General features: G+C 35.6%; 6 protein-coding genes across 7 annotated transcripts; 2 read left to right on the forward strand and 4 right to left on the reverse strand.

Moving 5' to 3' along the window:
• Positions 1 to 2,516: 2,516 nt before the first annotated feature.
• Positions 2,517 to 4,908, reverse strand: LOC120775390 (SWI/SNF-related matrix-associated actin-dependent regulator of chromatin subfamily E member 1). The gene is made up of 2 exons (XM_040105550.1): positions 3,724 to 4,908; positions 2,517 to 3,660 (listed from the first exon to the last, which is right to left on the reverse strand). Exons 1-2 carry the CDS (start codon positions 4,808 to 4,810, stop codon positions 2,660 to 2,662), a joined length of 2,088 nt encoding a protein of 695 aa, XP_039961484.1. The 5' UTR covers positions 4,811 to 4,908; the 3' UTR covers positions 2,517 to 2,659.
• Positions 4,909 to 5,003: 95 nt separating this feature from the next.
• On the forward strand, positions 5,004 to 5,688 carry LOC120775394 (frataxin homolog, mitochondrial). Its single transcript, XM_040105554.1, has 2 exons — positions 5,004 to 5,348; positions 5,412 to 5,688. The coding sequence occupies exons 1-2, from the start codon at positions 5,028 to 5,030 to the stop codon at positions 5,667 to 5,669; spliced, it is 579 nt and encodes a 192-aa protein (XP_039961488.1). The 5' UTR covers positions 5,004 to 5,027; the 3' UTR covers positions 5,670 to 5,688.
• On the reverse strand, positions 5,687 to 6,806 carry LOC120775393. Its single transcript, XM_040105553.1, has one exon. The coding sequence runs from the start codon at positions 6,711 to 6,713 to the stop codon at positions 5,757 to 5,759; it is 957 nt and encodes a 318-aa protein (XP_039961487.1). The 5' UTR covers positions 6,714 to 6,806; the 3' UTR covers positions 5,687 to 5,756.
• Positions 6,807 to 7,161: 355 nt separating this feature from the next.
• Positions 7,162 to 12,871, reverse strand: LOC120775389 (uncharacterized protein CG7065). The gene is made up of 3 exons (XM_040105549.1): positions 10,119 to 12,871; positions 7,694 to 9,273; positions 7,162 to 7,631 (listed from the first exon to the last, which is right to left on the reverse strand). Exons 1-2 carry the CDS (start codon positions 12,130 to 12,132, stop codon positions 7,754 to 7,756), a joined length of 3,534 nt encoding a protein of 1,177 aa, XP_039961483.1. The 5' UTR covers positions 12,133 to 12,871; the 3' UTR covers positions 7,162 to 7,631; positions 7,694 to 7,753.
• Positions 12,872 to 12,966: 95 nt separating this feature from the next.
• On the reverse strand, positions 12,967 to 15,128 carry LOC120775391 (transmembrane protein 185B). Of its 2 annotated transcripts, XM_040105552.1 has the most exons (7): positions 15,015 to 15,125; positions 14,830 to 14,961; positions 14,480 to 14,550; positions 14,318 to 14,423; positions 13,916 to 14,253; positions 13,736 to 13,866; positions 12,967 to 13,671 (listed from the first exon to the last, which is right to left on the reverse strand). In XM_040105552.1, exons 2-7 carry the CDS (start codon positions 14,865 to 14,867, stop codon positions 13,300 to 13,302), a joined length of 1,056 nt encoding a protein of 351 aa, XP_039961486.1. In that variant the 5' UTR covers positions 14,868 to 14,961; positions 15,015 to 15,125; the 3' UTR covers positions 12,967 to 13,299. The 2 variants fall into 2 exon arrangements, with proteins under 2 accessions (XP_039961486.1, XP_039961485.1); XM_040105551.1 differs by having other exon boundaries at positions 14,830 to 15,128.
• A 380-nt stretch (positions 15,129 to 15,508) lies between these two features.
• On the forward strand, positions 15,509 to 18,173 carry LOC120775062 (mitochondrial import receptor subunit TOM40 homolog 1). The gene is made up of 4 exons (XM_040105042.1): positions 15,509 to 15,863; positions 16,114 to 16,376; positions 16,474 to 16,891; positions 16,964 to 18,173. Exons 1-4 carry the CDS (start codon positions 15,656 to 15,658, stop codon positions 17,101 to 17,103), a joined length of 1,029 nt encoding a protein of 342 aa, XP_039960976.1. The 5' UTR covers positions 15,509 to 15,655; the 3' UTR covers positions 17,104 to 18,173.
• The last annotated feature ends 470 nt before the right edge of the window (positions 18,174 to 18,643 follow it).

Below are 18,643 nucleotides of genomic sequence, written 5' to 3' on the forward strand. Positions count from 1 at the left end.
ATTGTTTAATGTAAGCAAATATAGTTTTTTGTAAAGAAAATAACTGTTGAAATTTATTTAATAATTGTTTTAGAAGCAACAGGTGTGTCTGTTGTTGTTAACGATCTCAAAGTATACATACATACATACATATATCAAGTTTGCCAAGTAGTTTAGAACTCCCAGAAATAAAATATACATACATATGTAAATTATTTTTAGGCACTAGTGCGCTTTATTCAGGCTCGATCAGAACTAAACTCTAAAACATTCTTATAGTGTAAACACAATGGCTACGACAGACTGCAAACTACATCTGTCAAATATTAAAATACACACGTTCTTATGGGCAGTGTTATTTTGACAGCTGCACAACTACACGACTGCAGGCCGACAGTTGTCGTTCTCGCTAACTTCAATTTGTTCCTATTTTTGCCAACGACAGTAGGACGACAGTAGAGTTGACAGTAGAATGGAAGATAGAAAGAGGAGGTAGAGTGGTGATGCCACTAATATGTAAAATGTAATATTATTCACAGCTACAACAAACTTGACGTTATCTTACAAATAAAAGCATAAAATAGCTATATTATAGCTCTATTATATCATTTGTAATAACAATTGATAATTTAAAGCAAAAATATTGACCTATTTACTTATTTTTTGCATAAAAAATTTCACTTTGAACAAAATATTAAAATTTCATTGAAGTGAAAGGAATTAGTATGGCCACAACGAAATTGTGTACATACAAAATGGACAACTGCGTTGTTTTGTGTACATGCCGGCCATTGTGTTGTTGTTGCTTCTCAAAATGTACATGTAGTAATATGAACAACGACGTTTTCAGTTCACTGTCGTGCCGCTGCAGTCTGTCGTAGCCATTGTATTTACACTATGAATGAATAATCTTTTGCTTTGTGTTTATTTTAGCATTCCACTGTTTCGTTTGAAAACTGTTTTTTTCCACAAATTTAACGCCAATACTTACGAATGTATGGAAAAAGACCTAAACGACTTTTTTGTTTGGCATATGTATTTAACAGATAAATGCAACGAGATTTATCTGTTAGTAGTCAGAATTGGATGCTAGATATGTATGTACATATGTATGTACATATGTATGTATGTATGTACGTATATTTAACATTGCTAAGAAGTTAAAGTCACCTCATAAAATAATATTAATATCGTCCAAAAATAACACTGATCTAATTAAATGAATTTGTAACATTTTTTAAACAAAAGTACCTTACAATACTAGACCAGAAAAAAATTATTTTATATTTTAAATTTTAATTTCTTCCTTATAATCGACAGGAACTTAAAACCTTAAGACAGATGTATTTCACCACAAAATGAGGACAGGATAAAAAAAATGGACAGGAACATCAACGGAGATTAGAGCGGGAAAAATAAAGGTCTTTGAATCCAAACAAACGCTTGACACATATTAAGCACATAATAAACTATTAACGTATTATGAATAGAAACAATATACCCATACCGAAGACTGGATAAGCGATGAAATAAATACTAAGTGAGGTTAGGTTACTGAACCGACTTGGATCAGCGGGATTCAGATCATAAAATTACACGAAATACATACTTAAATAATTATTCCGATGTTTTCCAGTAGTAATTGTAAGAACACGCAGATGAGCTCATTTGGAATACATTCTTGTTTCTTTTTATTTCAAACAAATCTCGCTTTGTTGAAATATTAATTCGTACACTTTGCTTTTTTGCTTTCCGCGTCCAACCCAATGACTCATTTGGACGCACTTACAAAAGAAAATGCAGTTTCAAGAACACAATGACAATTCAATATGCCGGTAATTTAGCAGCTCAATACTTTCATTGTCTTATTACAAGACCATGAGTATTTATCAATAAGAAGCATGTGTTACTTACCTGATTAATTAATCCTGCAGGAAAACTCGATGATAATAAAGCAATTTGTTCAGAAACAAGCCGACAAATAAAAAAATTCCGATAGTCTTTGACACTGCGTAAATGGACGAGCGGCGAATAAGCCGTAAACAGAAGAACAAAAACGCAAAAAGTCACAAATGACGAGTCGTTCGTTTGCAATAACGAACGAATGGCGTGGAATCGGCAAAGGCGGTTACTTTTCACTTTTTTGAGTTTTGCCTTTGCAATTTTTTCACTTTTTTATCTATTGGTAGAAGTTAATATTTGCATCACTTTATTATTTAATTCTAAAATGTTTTTTATAATTGCGAATATTAATGAAATTATAAAACTTTCGAAATGAAAATTCAACAAAAATAGGAAGAATGAATTAAGGTATGTCGCTCGTGTTGCGCTCGCACTTTTGGCAAAAAGCAAAATGACGTTGATAGAAACTTAAAACAAAGGGGCCGGCGAAATGCAGCCTTGCCAGACTTCATTCTTTACATTAATTGATATGATTATTCGGATTCATTTTATACCCATTGCGAAACGATTAACTTTTTGCAATATTAAATATTTCCAATTCAAAGAGGCCACCATCAAATAATGATTCACATATATTATAATTACCTTCAGCAACTTTATTGCTCTATAGATTAGACATTTAGAGACCATCTAATATTTAGTATTTATGCATAAGTATAAAATGGGCAAATGGTTTGAGAAAATTTTATAATATTAAGCATGCGAAGATTATCCTCATTTACTCAGCGCCAGTATCTTTCTTTTCAATCTCAGTTTTGGTAACATCAGATGCCGTAATACCAACGCCAGAAGCTGTTGTTGATGCACTTGCGTTACCCGATCCAGCAACAGCTAAAGGTGGAACTGTACCTGTTACAGGTTGCTGTTGTGGTAAAACTGGATTATGGGGTGGTTGTTGACCATAAACATCGTGGGGCTGTTGTGGTTGTGCTGAAACAGGTCCACCATGCTCCGGATAATGAACAGGCGAACCGTTGTGCTGTGGCGGTGGACGTGCATTCATATAATGTGAGCTCGGAGGTGGACCGTAAGGTTGTTGGTAGTGTGGATAAGGAGCATATTGTCCATATGGCTGAGCAGGATGTGCCCCATACTGCGGTTGATAGTATGGTGACCGAGTGGGACCAGTTGGGGCACCGTAACTGCCATACCCACTATGAGGGGGCATAGCTGACATAGATTGATGTGGAGGTAAATGAGGGGGTAAATGAGTATGTGTTGGAGGAGGATGATGTGGGTGCATTGGCATTGTTGGTGGAACTGGTTGGGTTGGAGGTGGCTGTTGAGCAGATTGCGGTTGGGGTGGTTGTTGATTAGCTTGATTAACAGCTTGTGGTGGTGGTGTTTGTGTTGGTGGTACACTTATTTGAGATGATGGATTTGATACAGCTGCAGATGAAAGAGCATGGTTTCCAGCAGCGCCTTCTATTGGACCCGTTTGTGGAGGTGGGGTTGGTGTTGGTGTTGGTACTTTACTGGGCTGTCCAGGTTTTATATTCGACGAAGTTGGTGATTTGTTACTTGTCTCCTTTATTAATTCCCCTCCCATTTTACCTACAGATTTCTGTACCTCTGGTCTAGGGGGCACCGGTGCTGAAGGTTTTGAGCTGGGTTCAATGTCCATCGGCTCTGGCTCTGTTTTACTGCCACACTCATTTCCATCTCTTGGAGTTTGAAGTGTTTGTGTACTTGGAAGTGACATATCTGAATCTTTTTTTCCTAAAATTTTGGAATGTAAGCAATTTTAACATGAATAAATAATATATATAATTTGAATCTTACCTGAAGATGGCAAAACACCAGTACCAGGTACAGTAGGAGAAACGATTTTATCTTCATTAGGAGTACCCACTGCTTGCGGTATACCCGTAGCGGAACTCCCACCAGAGGGATGTTCATCTGCACGCTGTCGTTCTCGCTTAATTTCGTCATATATTTTTACTACCATTTTCTGGAATGTGTCCTCATCTACTGCAGGTTTGCAATGACGCTTTAATTCTTCTTGGAAAGCTTCACTGGATTCTACCATACGTTGTTTTTTTGCCTCAAATTTTTCTTCCATTTGTTGTAGCTCAGCTTCAAGTTTCGTTTGATGCATAGTAAGTGAACTTACTTGACGTTTCAATACTTGCATACGTTGAGTAGTTACTACAGAACGTACATCCGGGACTACAGCGTCTGAAAATATCTCATTGATAAGCCGATGGTTGCGCAAATAGCGGGCATATGCTACGTGCTTAAATGAATATCCCTCATCCTGATCGTCTTCGTCTTCTGCAGGTTGTATATCAATCCGTCGTTCCTGTTGACTTTTACCACTGGATCTAGATGGTGTCTCGTGTACATCGGAATCTGATTTAACTTTGCTCTTAGCAGCAAGAAATGTAAGGTAAGCCGGTGAATTGTGGTACGTTTTCAATGCTTTTTCGTACTCAACTTTATCAGCCTCATACTCATCAATGAATTCTTGCTTTTCTGATTCAGTTAGTTGTTTCCACATTGCACCAATCTTTTTTCCTAGTTCCCATAATTTTAAGTCTGGATATTGTGCCTTAACACTATCCCAAATACGTTTCGAGTATCTCATATATGGCAGCACAGGCTTCTCTGGAGGCTTTGGTGGTTTAGGTGTACGAGACTCCGACTGATTTTTCGAACTGGAAGATTTGCCTGCCTTTTGAGGGGTAAAAGCGGGATTACCATAGTTGCTATGAGTAAATATTGGTGTAGTATCTTTATTTCGATCAGAACCTCCACCAGCAGTCGAAGAACGCGAGCGACTACTTCCAGAGCCGCTACTAGGTGCTGGGGTTGGCGGTCCCGTAGGTGCACCAACAGCAATTTGTTTGTAATTACTTGGTAGAGACATTACGTCTTAAAAAATATTAGCATATACAAGTTTTTATTTTTTAATTTCACGAACTTGTTTGGCGTCGGTATTGCCCACAGAAAATCTCGCAAAATTCTACAAAATGGTCTGTCAATTATTAAAAATCTAGTGTTGCCATCAGTACAAATAATAAATAAAATTTCATTTCAATTGACGTTTATAAATTCTTGAACAGCTGATTAGATCATTGTAGAGAATGTCGAGTTTATTGGTTTTACGTGCTTTAAGAATTTGTATAAATAAAAATCATGGACGAAATATATATAGACTAAATTTCGGAAGACAATTGCCACATTTGCATAGGCCGATAAATTCAACTTCCTCATATCCTCAAGTACTGTCAACACACAGATCATTTGGGTCTACAACCGAAAGCAAGAATGACACAAACGCAACTTTGGTGGATAGCAACACATATGAGCGAGTTTGCTCTGAGACTCTAGACGCGCTATGTGACTACTTTGAAGAACTCACAGAGAATGCTCAAAATTTATCATCTTGCGATGTTACCTATGGAGTATTTATTTAAGAATATCATAGATAAATCAAATATTTACTTAATTTTTTTTATATTTCACAGGATGGCGTACTCACTGTTAAATTTGGTAATGAGTATGGCACCTATGTTATAAATCGTCAGACACCTAACAAACAGATTTGGCTCAGTTCTCCCACAAGTGGACCCAAACGTTATGATTTCGTATCAACTGAAGGGCAGTGGGGTAGGTGGATCTACAAACATAGCGGCGAATGTTTACATGACCTTTTGCAAAGAGAATTAAGGAAAATATTGACAGAACAAGACTTTGACTTTTCCCAACTTCCTTACGGGAAATAAATACTAAAACAACGATGTACTATTGAGATCTATTTATTTGAAAGAATTCTACATAGTTTCGCAATGAGATTGTAGGATACTTGGAGTTCATTTGATTCTCTTAACAATTTCATCCAACAGTTTATTCTGTATATCTAAAGCTCGTTCTTGTAATAAAAGTGTTTGCCTCAACAAGCTCATTTTTTCTTCATGCCTTCGCTGTTGAGCTTCATTGTAATCTGCAAGTGTCATATTAAGCCTTTCACTATTGAAATCGTCTGTTTTCCGTTTTGAATTTGATATCTCGTCGGATTCTGTATCAGGAATCCTTCTCTTTGAGTATTCCAAATTTATGACCGGAATTTCGTTTAATTCGCTTTGTTCATTCTTATCCTTTGTAACTAGTGAATCAACATCACAATCTACTAGTCTGTTCGGGCCTTTTTCTATGATTTCTTCTGTTTGTTGTGGCCTTTCTTCAGTGGCACGCGTCTCAGTTTCAATACGTGAGTTGAAGAGTACATCATCTCGATATATCCGTATGTGTTTACTTTTACGTGAAGAGAACTTTTCATTATTCACCTTAATTGCAATTAATTTATCATTATAAATTTCGTGTAGTGGTTGAAAGAAAACAAATTCTTCTGCTTCCTTTTTGGAGGAAACATTAAAATATTGTTGACGAAGCTGTGTGAACTTGTGGCGCACTTGTTGAGCGTCAAACTCAAAATAGCTCTCGCGCATATCTTTAGAAATGGCTTCCCAGACGCTTTCGTATATACTTTGAATTTCTTTAGGATCTTTCATATTCCTTTCATATTTATCGCGGTAAAGAGCTATAAGGCAGTGAACAGCATTTGGATAAAATGTATCCTCAAACGCAGTTTCCGATTTAATAAATCCCTGTGGGAGATTGTTGTGTGCACTTCCACTAACTTCTTCGATTTCGTCCGTGACACATTCATCCAAATACTCCACATTCTCAACTTCTTCCTCAGCAGTAGGTGAAGGTGCATGAGTTATTTTACGTTTCTGGGTAGTTCTTTTGTTGTTACGGCATTGCATTGTCAATATTCTTATAACACTTTATATAAAATTAAAAGTACAAATGATAAATATTCTATTTTACATCAGTATTTATTATTGTGATCCATACACTTAAAACAAATACATATGTATGTATGTGCTTAAAATAATGTCAGGCTAAACACTCAAAATTGTAATAGAAGCTTAAAGCGATAGGTAAAAACAAGATTTATTAGGATACCTCACGTGCAATTTTGAGGCGATATTGAAATCGATTTACAATTTATTTATTTATGTATATACCCAATATGCTAAAAGGAAATGCAATGATAATTTCAAAATTACAGATTCAAATTATGTTCAAAATTATTCGGGTACTTATGGGTTTCCAAGACACAATTTCAACTTTCTTTGAATTTTTAGGTCTATATATTTTTATAACTTATTTTGTACTTACCGTGCGTCTCCATATTTGTAAACATTAAAGAAAGTCTGCATTTATTAATATATTTCACCCCGAAGCTGTATTTACCAGCAATTAGATTTAAAAGCAGTGTTTCTCATATACATAATATTCAGGCATTTGAATTTTTCCTAAAGAATAAAATAAACCAGATTTTGGCTGCAAAGCGGCCCATATTTTTATACGAAATCAAAAAAAATAAAAGCGCGTATATTAATATTACGAGCTTGAGCATAAACCCCTTTGACCGAAAGTTCAATTACAATTAAGATTTTCTTATCTAATAATTTAATTAAATCCCAATGCGTAAGATGAAAAGTATTTAAAAACTTAATCCCTATCTTCATAGGAAAAAATTCACATTGCAATAGACATAAAGTATAGATGGTACATACATTTGATAGAATTCGTACGTGTACAATATTATTTTATTTGAAACATTTTACGATTAGTATTGGATATAAAGTTTTCATTTTCCAAGTTTTTTAGATATCCTGAAATAACAAAGATTGTTCATTTATTTTGGAAAACTTTCGAAATTCTCATAAATACATACCGAGAGAGACGAGACGTAATTTTTTTTTATTCTTATGCGATATTTAAATGCTTGCGAAAATTAATGTGGACCTTGACCATACATATTATTGTAACCCATATTTTGCTGTGATCCTTGTGGTTGTTGCCCCATGAAATTTTGCATACCGAACTGCTGACCATCTCCCATACCCCATTGTTGATAGCCCGGGTAACCAGGCCCGCTGTTGTTATTGTAGCCCATCGAGTTGTAATATGATTGATTATTATTCATTCCACCCATCTGTTGATAGCCACTACCGCCAGGATAAGCTTGCGGCTGTGACGGTTGACCTTGTTGATAGTAGGGCATAGTAGTTGGCTGTATTGATGGGTGTGTCTGTTGTTGCATTGCTTGATTTTTCGGAACTTTGGGCACACTTGGTACATTGGACCTAGTCGGTATCTGTTGTCCTTTCCCATCATTTGTGTGTGTCGATTTAGTATTAGTTTTCTGATTTGAATTACTTTGTTGCAATGAGCCCATTAAATTGGCAATTAAATTTTGTGTATCGCTCAGTGATATATTAAGACCAGCACGATTAAAAGTCAATGCATTCGGTGATGACGATACCGGAATAATAGGCGCTGGAGCTTGTACAGGAGCCGGCTTCTTTTTTTCAAGGCTTAACATAGATTCTCCTTTAGATTGACGTGAATTATCACTTACTTTTCGGAATGCCGCCTTAAACACATCATCTACATTATAATCATCATCTTCGTCTTCATCATCAAGACTAAATCTATTTGGATTCGAAACACTAGCACCACGACGTCGATCATCATCGTCATCATCGGAAATACGACCACGTCCTTTGTTAGTACTTGTAACTGGAGACTCATCAAAACGACTATCACGAGTGCGGGATCTTTCTCGGAGATTGGACTTACTTGTACTAGCTGAGGGTGATGAATAAGCAGCTTCAGTTAGGTCAGCCAGGTTAACAAATTTTCTCAGTTTCTCAACACGTAATGGGTCAGCTGTTTCCAATTTCTTTAGATGTGCTATCAAATGATGTTGCTCCTCACTCGACAAGTGCTTAAAGTTTTGCAATAGTGTTTGTAGGTCAGAGTCCGTTAATGATTCCAACATGTTGTTGGCACCATCATTCTTTGCATCTTTATCAACTGTCTCATTTGAAGCTTCATTCTCATTGACGTGGCCACGAACATTCCCGGTACCTATTTCATTTTCCATCAAGTCTTCAACAATAGTCGGGAAAGCAGCCAATGCAGCAGAGGTGGTAGATGACGACGATGGAACATATATACCTAATTGAGCTAGCAAAGCTGCAAGTTGTAAAGCTTTACCATCCAATTCTCGTTTTTCTTTCGATAATTTTACGAATAAAAGGAATATGAAAATCAACTTATCCATATCCTCGGTGGATACATCCTCGCGTCCTTGAAAGACTAAAGCGGCAGCCAATTTAGTGGAAATAACTTGGCGGTCGAATGGTAAATCTTTAATACTAAAACTGTCTGATTTCTTGACTTTAATGGCTGATTCGCCTTTATCGTTAGTTTTTGGAACTTCAGTGTTAATATTATTTGATGAGTTACCTAAGTGGGTGTTAAAAATAGAAAAACATCATTTAATATTTGAATGCCAAAATGGAAGACATACTATGTTATGAAATATTTTAGCTTTTACTCTTTTCTTTTTCTTTGCAATAGGCCCATATACCGATGTTGGATATTTGGCTTCCCTTCGACACATTATAATATTTTCACTTACACTTAAAACTTTAGTACGAATGCACGAAGTAGGCAAAAAAAGGAATCGGTTTTGAGTAAGAAAAAAAAACGTAAATGAAGCGTTCTCGCAAATCTTCAAATGCTTAGCCAAGCGACGGGACGGTCGAAATATTTCACAATTCACTTCTTTTAAATATGAGTACAAAACTAAGCTGATTCAATAGTTGAAAAAAAACACTAGCAAAAACAGCCTTTAGATATACGAGTATACTCACGTATATTCGTATATTTTATATAGAGGTTTACCACTCTAAAAATTTTGAATTGGTGGTACGATAGAACGATTTAAAATTGTATGAATGTTGTAGCTTAAAAATAAAAAAAAAAACATTTTATCACAATACAACGATATATATACTCGGGAATTTCAATTCACACTTTTCCACGTGTCACATCGTGGTTTTTCTTCAAATAGTTTATGTTACCTTAGCTTTATAAAGTAAATAATATTACATAGTTCATTTACAATTATGTCTTATATATCTACGTTCACACATGTGTGCCACTTTCCTAATATCCTTTATTTGCTTTACTGTCTTTTAATGGATTAATTATAATTATATTCAATACAGAATATGTTATATTTTAATGTTATATATACATATACATAAAGGTTTTGTACTTACTGTTTCAAAATGATTGGTACTTACCTCTTGTTGAAACCTGATGAATTACAGTAGCAATATTTTGTATAGCTTTTTTTACAGCTCTGATTTTTTGTTGATCGTCTAGGACGTCCGCGATTATTATACCTTTCAATTTTTCTTTGATAGTTTCAAAAAATACAACGTGGTCCTCATTAAACAATAAATCGTCTGCAGAATTGGCCTTCACCTTCTCTAATGCCAAAGCCTTGCCTAACAAATCAACTACTTTTGGTCCAAGACTGCCCAGATGGTCCTCAAGTGCTGTAAGCAAACGCAGTACAGCTACAACCGTGAGTGGTCCATTGTCTTCAGGCTCTGCTTCTTCTCTAGCTGTTGCAGATTTAGAATTCGGTGATGGTGAACGTTCATATTTTGGATATTGGTGAGGTTCGAGAATTCGATAATGTGATGATCCACCAAAATGTGCAGAAGTTGATACAGCTGAAAATCTTCCGCGTGGTGGATATGATGAACTGAAATACTCACTTTCAACAACGGATGGTGGAAAATTTCGTGTTGGATGGCGATGACGGTGGGAATGCATGGGATATGCATTATACTCATCCGAAAGTGGACTTTTTGATAATGATGAGGAACGATCACGTGACCGCTTATAATCACGACCACGTGAGATACGTGGCGACTTGGATCGTGAACGACGCGAACGAGAATGCGATCGAGAATGTGTTCGTGTTCGGAGATTTCTACCGCGAACCGGTGACTCATCGTCACTTATATTAATAATATCGCCTGAATTTTTGGAACGTTTTGAGGCAATGTCAAGGCCACGATCAGAAAGCTTTGGTCCTAAAACATGACCTCCAGATGTTATACCTACTGCATTTCGACCAATATGTACTTTGTATTTTTCCTTCAGCTGGTCGACCATCTCCTCTGCATTCTCTGGCAGACCAAGTTTAACTTTAATTTCTTTCTTCTTTTTTTCTACTTCTGAGTTGAACAAATCCTTCATGCGTTCAGTCCAAAAAGCAATCCACTCAGGTTTGTAATCGTATTTATTCGGGTCTGTTTTCTTCTCCATCTGTAACTCCTTATAACGTCGGTTCCAAAATTTCTTCCATTCATCAGGATATAAAGGATGCTTTTCTGGGTTCTTGTCATAATCTTGTTGAATTTTTTCCATTTGTTTAAGTTGTATTTCGAGCATACACTTATATTTTTCCCACTTATACTTTTCTTGTGCAATATGCGAAGCCTGCAGCGATAGTTCTTTTGGTGTTGGGAGCTTCTTTTCAGCTTCCTTACGATCTTCGCTTCGTTCTTCTTCGAAAGGCGGCGAGCGTCGGACCCGCGGCAACACTCTATAAGCAGGTGATTGTTCCCGTTTTTTCAATTTTTTCGAATTTGATGGTCCATCGGAGTCACTTGAAATTTCATCCAAGTCGTCGCGGTTTGATTTTACTGGAAAGTCTTCATTTATACGTTTCGGAGCTTTAATAGTTATTTGTAATGTTTGCTCTGTTTTGTTCGTAGTTGAGCTCGAATTGGGTTCCCAAAGAGACCGATCGATCACGTCAAGAAAGTTTGGACCATTTCGTTCGTCAAAATGAAATTTATTATTAATTTCTCCAACAAATTTGGCTTTCATACGACGAAAGTCATCGCTATTGGCAACCATTAACTTTAAACGACCATGGTGATCTTCTACAGCTTTAGATAATTTTTGCACAACGCTTAAAAGAATCTGATGCGAATTCGGTTTGTATTTGACAGGATTGAATTCACGTACCGCCGTTGGAAAATGTTTCTCTAGATACTTTAGACGATGATTGTAAGATGTCCAATGTTGCATTATGGTGCGTGGATCACCACGCTTATCACAAAGCACACAAAAGTAACCAGGTTCACGGCGGTCATCTTCGTGCAATTCAAGTGTATACTCAAGACCAACAAGAGCATTGCCTTTGTATTGATCAATTGCCTTTTGGATTTGGGGGTCACGATTTATTTCATCCTCAAAACCGGGCGGTACTGGTTCTCCCGCAATTATATTCATATTTTCACAAAATAGCACAATTTCCAATTCACTGGTTTTAAACTCTTACGCGTTTTAAACTATAGCAAAACTCGTTAACAAAATTAGGAAAGTTGAAATTCTCAAGATATTGGGTTATATGTAATAGCACAAAGAATCATGCAAATATTGTTGAATATCTTCTCTAATTAAGATACAATAAAACTAAAGTATATTTATCGTTTAATCTTGCTCGACACAAGTAGAAAATTGTATTTTTATAAAAATTTTCTTCCTATTACACTGAAAAGACGCCTGAAAAAATGAATATGTATATTTTCGGCTTTTTTGTATGCAATGTCCTCAAAACGCAGTGTTGCATATCGATTTCCCATAATTTCTTCTATTACAATTCTTTTGCTAGAACCAAGTGGTGAATTAATAACTATTTTCACATATCTGCCATTAGTCAATTTAAGGGCATTCACTATTTGTCTATTGTTGCGAACATAATATATTAACGATATTTTTTTTCGTTTTGCATACTTTTAAAACATGCAGACTATGAAAACGTCAAAATACAAATGAAATTCTAATAAGAAAATTAAACCAAAAATACTTATTTAACACTGAAATCATATGAAACTTTTATATGTGATTTAATGTGTTTATTTACAAATGCAATTGTACATAAAACATAATATTGCTAACAAACACTAATAAGTACTTAGCTGAAAAGGGTTAAAAACTTTTGCCTTTACAGATTTTATTTACTTTTGTTTCTAACCTAGAAATTATTCTGTTATTATTAAAAGTGATATAAAAGACATAATTCGGAAAATAATAGTAGGTGACCAAAATATTACGCATTTGAAATTAAAACAGTAAATTAAAAATTGTTTATTTTGAATTTCTTAAATAGGAAGAATTTTAATTATTTTGGTCAAAGTTTTTCTAGCCCTGCTTCTACCTAATGAACAGGACATACAGGATTCATGTGTGCTTCTAAGCTACTTATTAGCTTGCAATTTTCGAAGCGAAAACGCTTAAACAACGGAATCGACAAGCTCAAATGAAATGTAATCCCCATATCATTGTGTGCAGTACATAAATACATACATTCTAAATTCTAATAGTTTCAGTTATCTTAAGCTATATGAAAGTATTTGGACTCATATTTGTTTACGAGTTTAAAATATTCCAAAAATCTTAGTCAGGCATGTCAATACTGATTATGGGCATCACTGGTTTCATGTTATCATTTTTGGCTCCCTTTTTGCTCTTTTTATCGTGCTTGTCGAAGTCTTCTGTATGTGCATTACTAGTAGAAGCATCCAAAGGAACTGATTGCGCAGCTGCTGACCGATCCACGTGATAAGATATATTACCATATTCCTGTAGGAAAGGCATGGCTGATAATAGAAACTGGTGGAAGGATTTACGAATTCCGAACCACCATTTGTTTCCACCTTTTGCACTAAAACTTAATCCAATTAATGCTGATAGTGAAATCATTAAAGGACTGAAAACAATCATATAGGGAAACTTCAGTTCTCCTTCCAGTTTATCACAAATTACAACCTAAAAATATGATTATATTATCGTATTTATCATATACATATGTTAAATTTGTTATCATTCATACCTGAAAACAAAGCAAAGGAAGTACTGTGCAAATATTTCCCACAGCCGCATTTAAAGCAGCTCGCTTTTGCTGTAAAGATATTTCCGGTGCACGCATCATAATGCCGCAAAATATTACATTGTATAGAACACCTATATAGGTTTTTTAGTTAGGAGCAAAATTTAAATTTGGTTTACTTACTGACTAAGCTCAAACAAATAACTATCCACATTGGGACAAATACCACTTCCCAATTCCAGTTGACGAATTGGTCTAACTTAAGAGGCAACGACACAAACTGCAACGCGTTAACCGCCAAAAATAGCTCCAGCTCAAAAGAACGATCGTGCTTAACAGCCCACACACAAGCTCCGACACTCGCCACCGAACCAAATATTAATGGTATGAAAACTAGCACCCACAGATGTCGGCCAGAACTTAATTTGTCACAAGCGAGCAATTCGAACATGAGTAAAATAAGATGCAGTGAGAGAGATATCAGCATTGCCTTGAATTGCGTGTACGAATCACCTTCAAGTCTACAATAAAAGGAGAGACCGTGATATTAAAATCTGAATTGATTAGCCAAAAGCAACGCATTACCGGTAATGTGGGTACCGGCACCAAACTACAGCACCGACTGCGGCACCCAAAATGGCGATTCCTTTCCATATCCATAACGGCATAAAAATGGCCCAATATGGCCAATCTACGAGAAATCGTTGAAAACAGTGTAATTCAATGAAAGAAATTTGATAATCTTACCAATACCACCATCTAAGCGGAGAGCAAACAATATTATAAATCCAAGCAAGCTGCAGTGCACTACGAATTTGCTGAATGAGTAAAATTAAGAATAGCAACACAACATGAGTGACTTAAGATATACTATATATATTTATAAATACAGGTGTGTATGAGCTCAGGAATATCTCAAAGCCATTTCTTTCAAAACAAAGTATTGGTTTTATTCATTACCATTGATATCGTTACATTTTTGGTTATTACTTTGTGCTCTGCACCAGTGAACTTATATTCGCAATAGCTCAAATATATGCATTACAATCTTCAACACACATGTATAATATTGTTTTTTTTACGAAACATTTGCTTACCTGGGATTAAAATCCCTAAAAAATGACTGTAAATTCATAACCACCTATTCCCCTTTACGTTCCAAGGTTAAAGCGATAACCAAAAAATTTTTGTTAGGAAGTGATTGTCCCTTTATATAAATTTACAGGATGCTGCCAACGATTGAATAGTTACTGAAGCTCTTAATTTGGTTGGAGGCACTTACAGATTACATAACTATATAAATCTTGTTACTTGGCATTTTATAATAATATTCATCTGCTTGAATCAGTTTCAGAAAAAAATTGTTTAACTTTTCTTCTGCCTATGTTGCTATAAAACAATAAAACAGAATAACATAAGCTCGGCATCAAAGGCAATGTTGACGTATGTCAAAAAAGAAGAAATAACAATACTTAGGGTTGCCAGCCCTTACCAGGTATTCTGGTGCAGATACCCGCTTCATAAACAATATGATTTTTCCGAAAATATGAGCCATAAAATATAATAGTTCTACATAATTGTAGTTAAATTGAACGTCGTTTGACATGGTACTATTCACCGATACTGGTATATATGCTTTGTTCTCTTTGAGTATTTTTTTTGTGGTAACTCTTCTGATTAAAAGCTGGAGATAAGAAATTGAAAAGTGTTATCTCTGCAAACTCAACACACACGTGGTGGAAATTCACCCAACTGTCAAAACTAACGTCACTGCAATTTTTCGTTCTTTTCATCGGAAAATTTGTGAACTTTCCCACTTTTTGTTTCGAAATTCGGGAAAGATTTCAATAAGACCTGTATAAAAAGCGTGATAAATTGCAGAAATAAGTGTTTAAATTGAGAAACTTGAGTGTGTAAATAAATATGGGGAATGTTTTGGCCGCATCGTCTAGCTCTAGCTCATCGCTGGACGCTGCCAAACTGGGATTACCAGAATTGTCAAGTCCATCGCAGAGCCCTTCCGCTACTTCAGCGACGTCTGCGGCGTCTTCTGCCAACGACGGAGGAGATTTAAAGGAACAAAAGCTTGAGAATCCTGGAACTGTTGAAGAACTGCATAAGAAATGTAAAGGTGAGCGTGTGTGTTCTTTCAAGTCACCGGTTTAGTTCCACTACAAGTGATGACATAACCCAAACGCATGTGAAAGAATGGTGTTTTCATGTTATTCGTTGTGGTGGTGGAAATGACAGCGCACAAGTGCTGCACGCTGCTTCACATATGTACATCAAACAAACCCCTCACACTTCATTTTTTTATATATGTACAAAATTACAAGTTTATTAATTGTGATATGATATGTTTATCTTTTGCTACTTTGTAGATATTCAAGCTATGACCTTTGAAGGTGCGAAAATTATGCTGAATAAAGGCTTAAGTAATCATTTTCAAGTTTCGCATACTTTAAACCTCTGCAGTACACAGCCAAGTGGGTACCGATTTGGTGCTACTTATGTAGGTACCAAACAGTTCGGGCCATCAGAAGCTTTCCCAGTATTGCTGGGTGACATTGATCCTTCCGGAAATCTAAACGCCAACGTTATACACCAATTTACTCCGCGCATTCGTTGTAAATTCGCCTCGCAAGTAAGTGAATACTGACTTGCTTCTGTTAAATTGCTTTGCAATTAGTTATTGTTTTTTTTTTATATTTACAATTTAATTTCGATACTTTATTTCACAGATTCAAGATTCTAAACTCACAGCTGCCCAGTTAACAACTGATTATCGTGGTGATGACTACACAGCCTCCCTAACCGTTGGCAATCCAAACATTTTTAATAATTCTGGCGTTTTTGTTGGTCACTATTTACAGTCAGTAACTGATCACATTGCCCTTGGTGCAGAGCTTGCCTACCAATATGGTCCTAATGTACCGGGCGGCCAAATAGCTGTGGTATCAGCAGTTGGTCGTTACACACAAGCCGATTCTGTGTGGTCGGGAACTTTGGGACCTGGTGGCATTCATATCTGCTATTATCAAAAGGCCAGTGAACAACTGCAAATTGGTGTTGAAGTAGAAACTAGTCTAAGAATGCAGGAGGCTGTTGCAACGATTGGTTATCAAGTTGATTTGCCGAAGGCTGATCTCGTTTTCAGAGGTAAAAACGCATTTAATATAAATCACCATACATTTTTAATTACATAATTCATAATTTGTTTTGCAATCGTAGGTTCCTTCGATTCCAACTGGAATGTGTGCGGTGTGTTGGAGAAACGGTTGCAACCGCTTCCGTTTTCATTTGCTTTGAGCGGACGCTTGAATCATACCAAAAATCAGTTTAGACTCGGTTGCGGCTTGATAATTGGATAATTAGCTTCTCAGTTAATAGGTGTAAAGGGAGCTGAGTCTGTTACTGCAGCAACAGTTGCAGAGATAAAGACGGAGAGTTTAGTATAACAACAATTACAGTAGTATCAAACAACACAACAACAACAGTAGAAGGGCTGGCAGAAAATATCAAAACAAATATACGTTTATCAAAGACTACAACTTTTATTTACGAAAACAATGACTATTCAAAACACTTACATTTACAATTCGTAGTTTTACTTCTTCCGTAAAGAAGAATTTCGATAACGGTGAAATATTAGTGGCACGTTCGTCAACTTTGGAACGACATTTAAATTGCATCAGTGATTATTATATTTAAATTGCCGTTCTATTTGTCAAAAATTCACTATTGTGCAACTCTACAATAACACTTTCCAGTAGATTTCACTTTTAACAGCAAAGAGCGACAGCAAAATATGGAAAAGAATTAACAATTTAAGAAGAGCAGCGGTACGAGAATATACGCAAACAACGCTAATGCTCTGTCCAATTTTAGCAATACACGTCATTGTTGTTACAGTTAATTAAATTTGATTTACAAACTCCTTTTTGTAGTTAAACAATTTGTTATCAACAAAACCGAAATTTGCCTTTTAATTGTTTGAAGAAATTTTACTTTTAACAACAAAATTCAAATTAAAACCATTCAAATTTATTGTTAAGAATAAATAAATGAAATATAGAATTATACATACATACATAGATATGTCATTATCTGCGTGGTCTGACTGCTCTAAAGAGTTGCCCACGGACGATACGGAGAGAAGGCAGCACCCAGTTCACTACTTAAACGGCAGCAGACGGCAGTTATCTACATAAGTATGTAATTAGACATGTTTGAAAAGTAAACCGAGTTTATGCTTAATTGCTACTTTGTTATGTTGTGTAAACACATTCGTTTTTGTTGTTTGCGAGTGTCAAACCAAAAATTAGTACAAATGATTTGCATTTGTTTGATTGCCAAACTCCTTAACAAATACAAAAACAAAAGAAGTTCATTTAATAAATAATACTGCTATTGCGAACTGCGCAAAATACTGATCTATGCATTTGTATGCTTTTAATTATTAACTTAATTTACCGCACTTACCGTTGCAAGTGCCGAATTGTGTTTATTTTTATTGTAGCTTGCCTTTAGTTGTTAATTTTGCCAGGAGTGGCCACGATGGCAGCTGGTAATGGAATAAATGAGAAAGAAAAACTCAAAAATAACACAAAGAGCATTAATAGTTAAAGTTGTATAAAGTAAAGCAAATAAACACACAAACAAACAAAAACTGAAAATTATTATAAAAACAACAATTATACTAGTACGTATGCACCAACGGCATGCGCCAGCTCAGTTATTTTCACGCATTCAGAAATAAAGTTGAAAATGTTAAGTTGAACTAAATGGTATAACGGTTTTTGAATGAGGAACATACGCAGTCTAGCAAAATCCCACTCACTCTATCGTGTTGAATAAAGAGTGCAGAGAGTTTCGATTTGATAACAGTATAACATTGGATTTTCATCTCGG

This window comes from Bactrocera tryoni, chromosome 4, assembly GCF_016617805.1.
Source record: "Bactrocera tryoni isolate S06 chromosome 4, CSIRO_BtryS06_freeze2, whole genome shotgun sequence".
Classification (NCBI taxonomy): Eukaryota; Metazoa; Arthropoda; class Insecta; order Diptera; family Tephritidae; genus Bactrocera; species Bactrocera tryoni.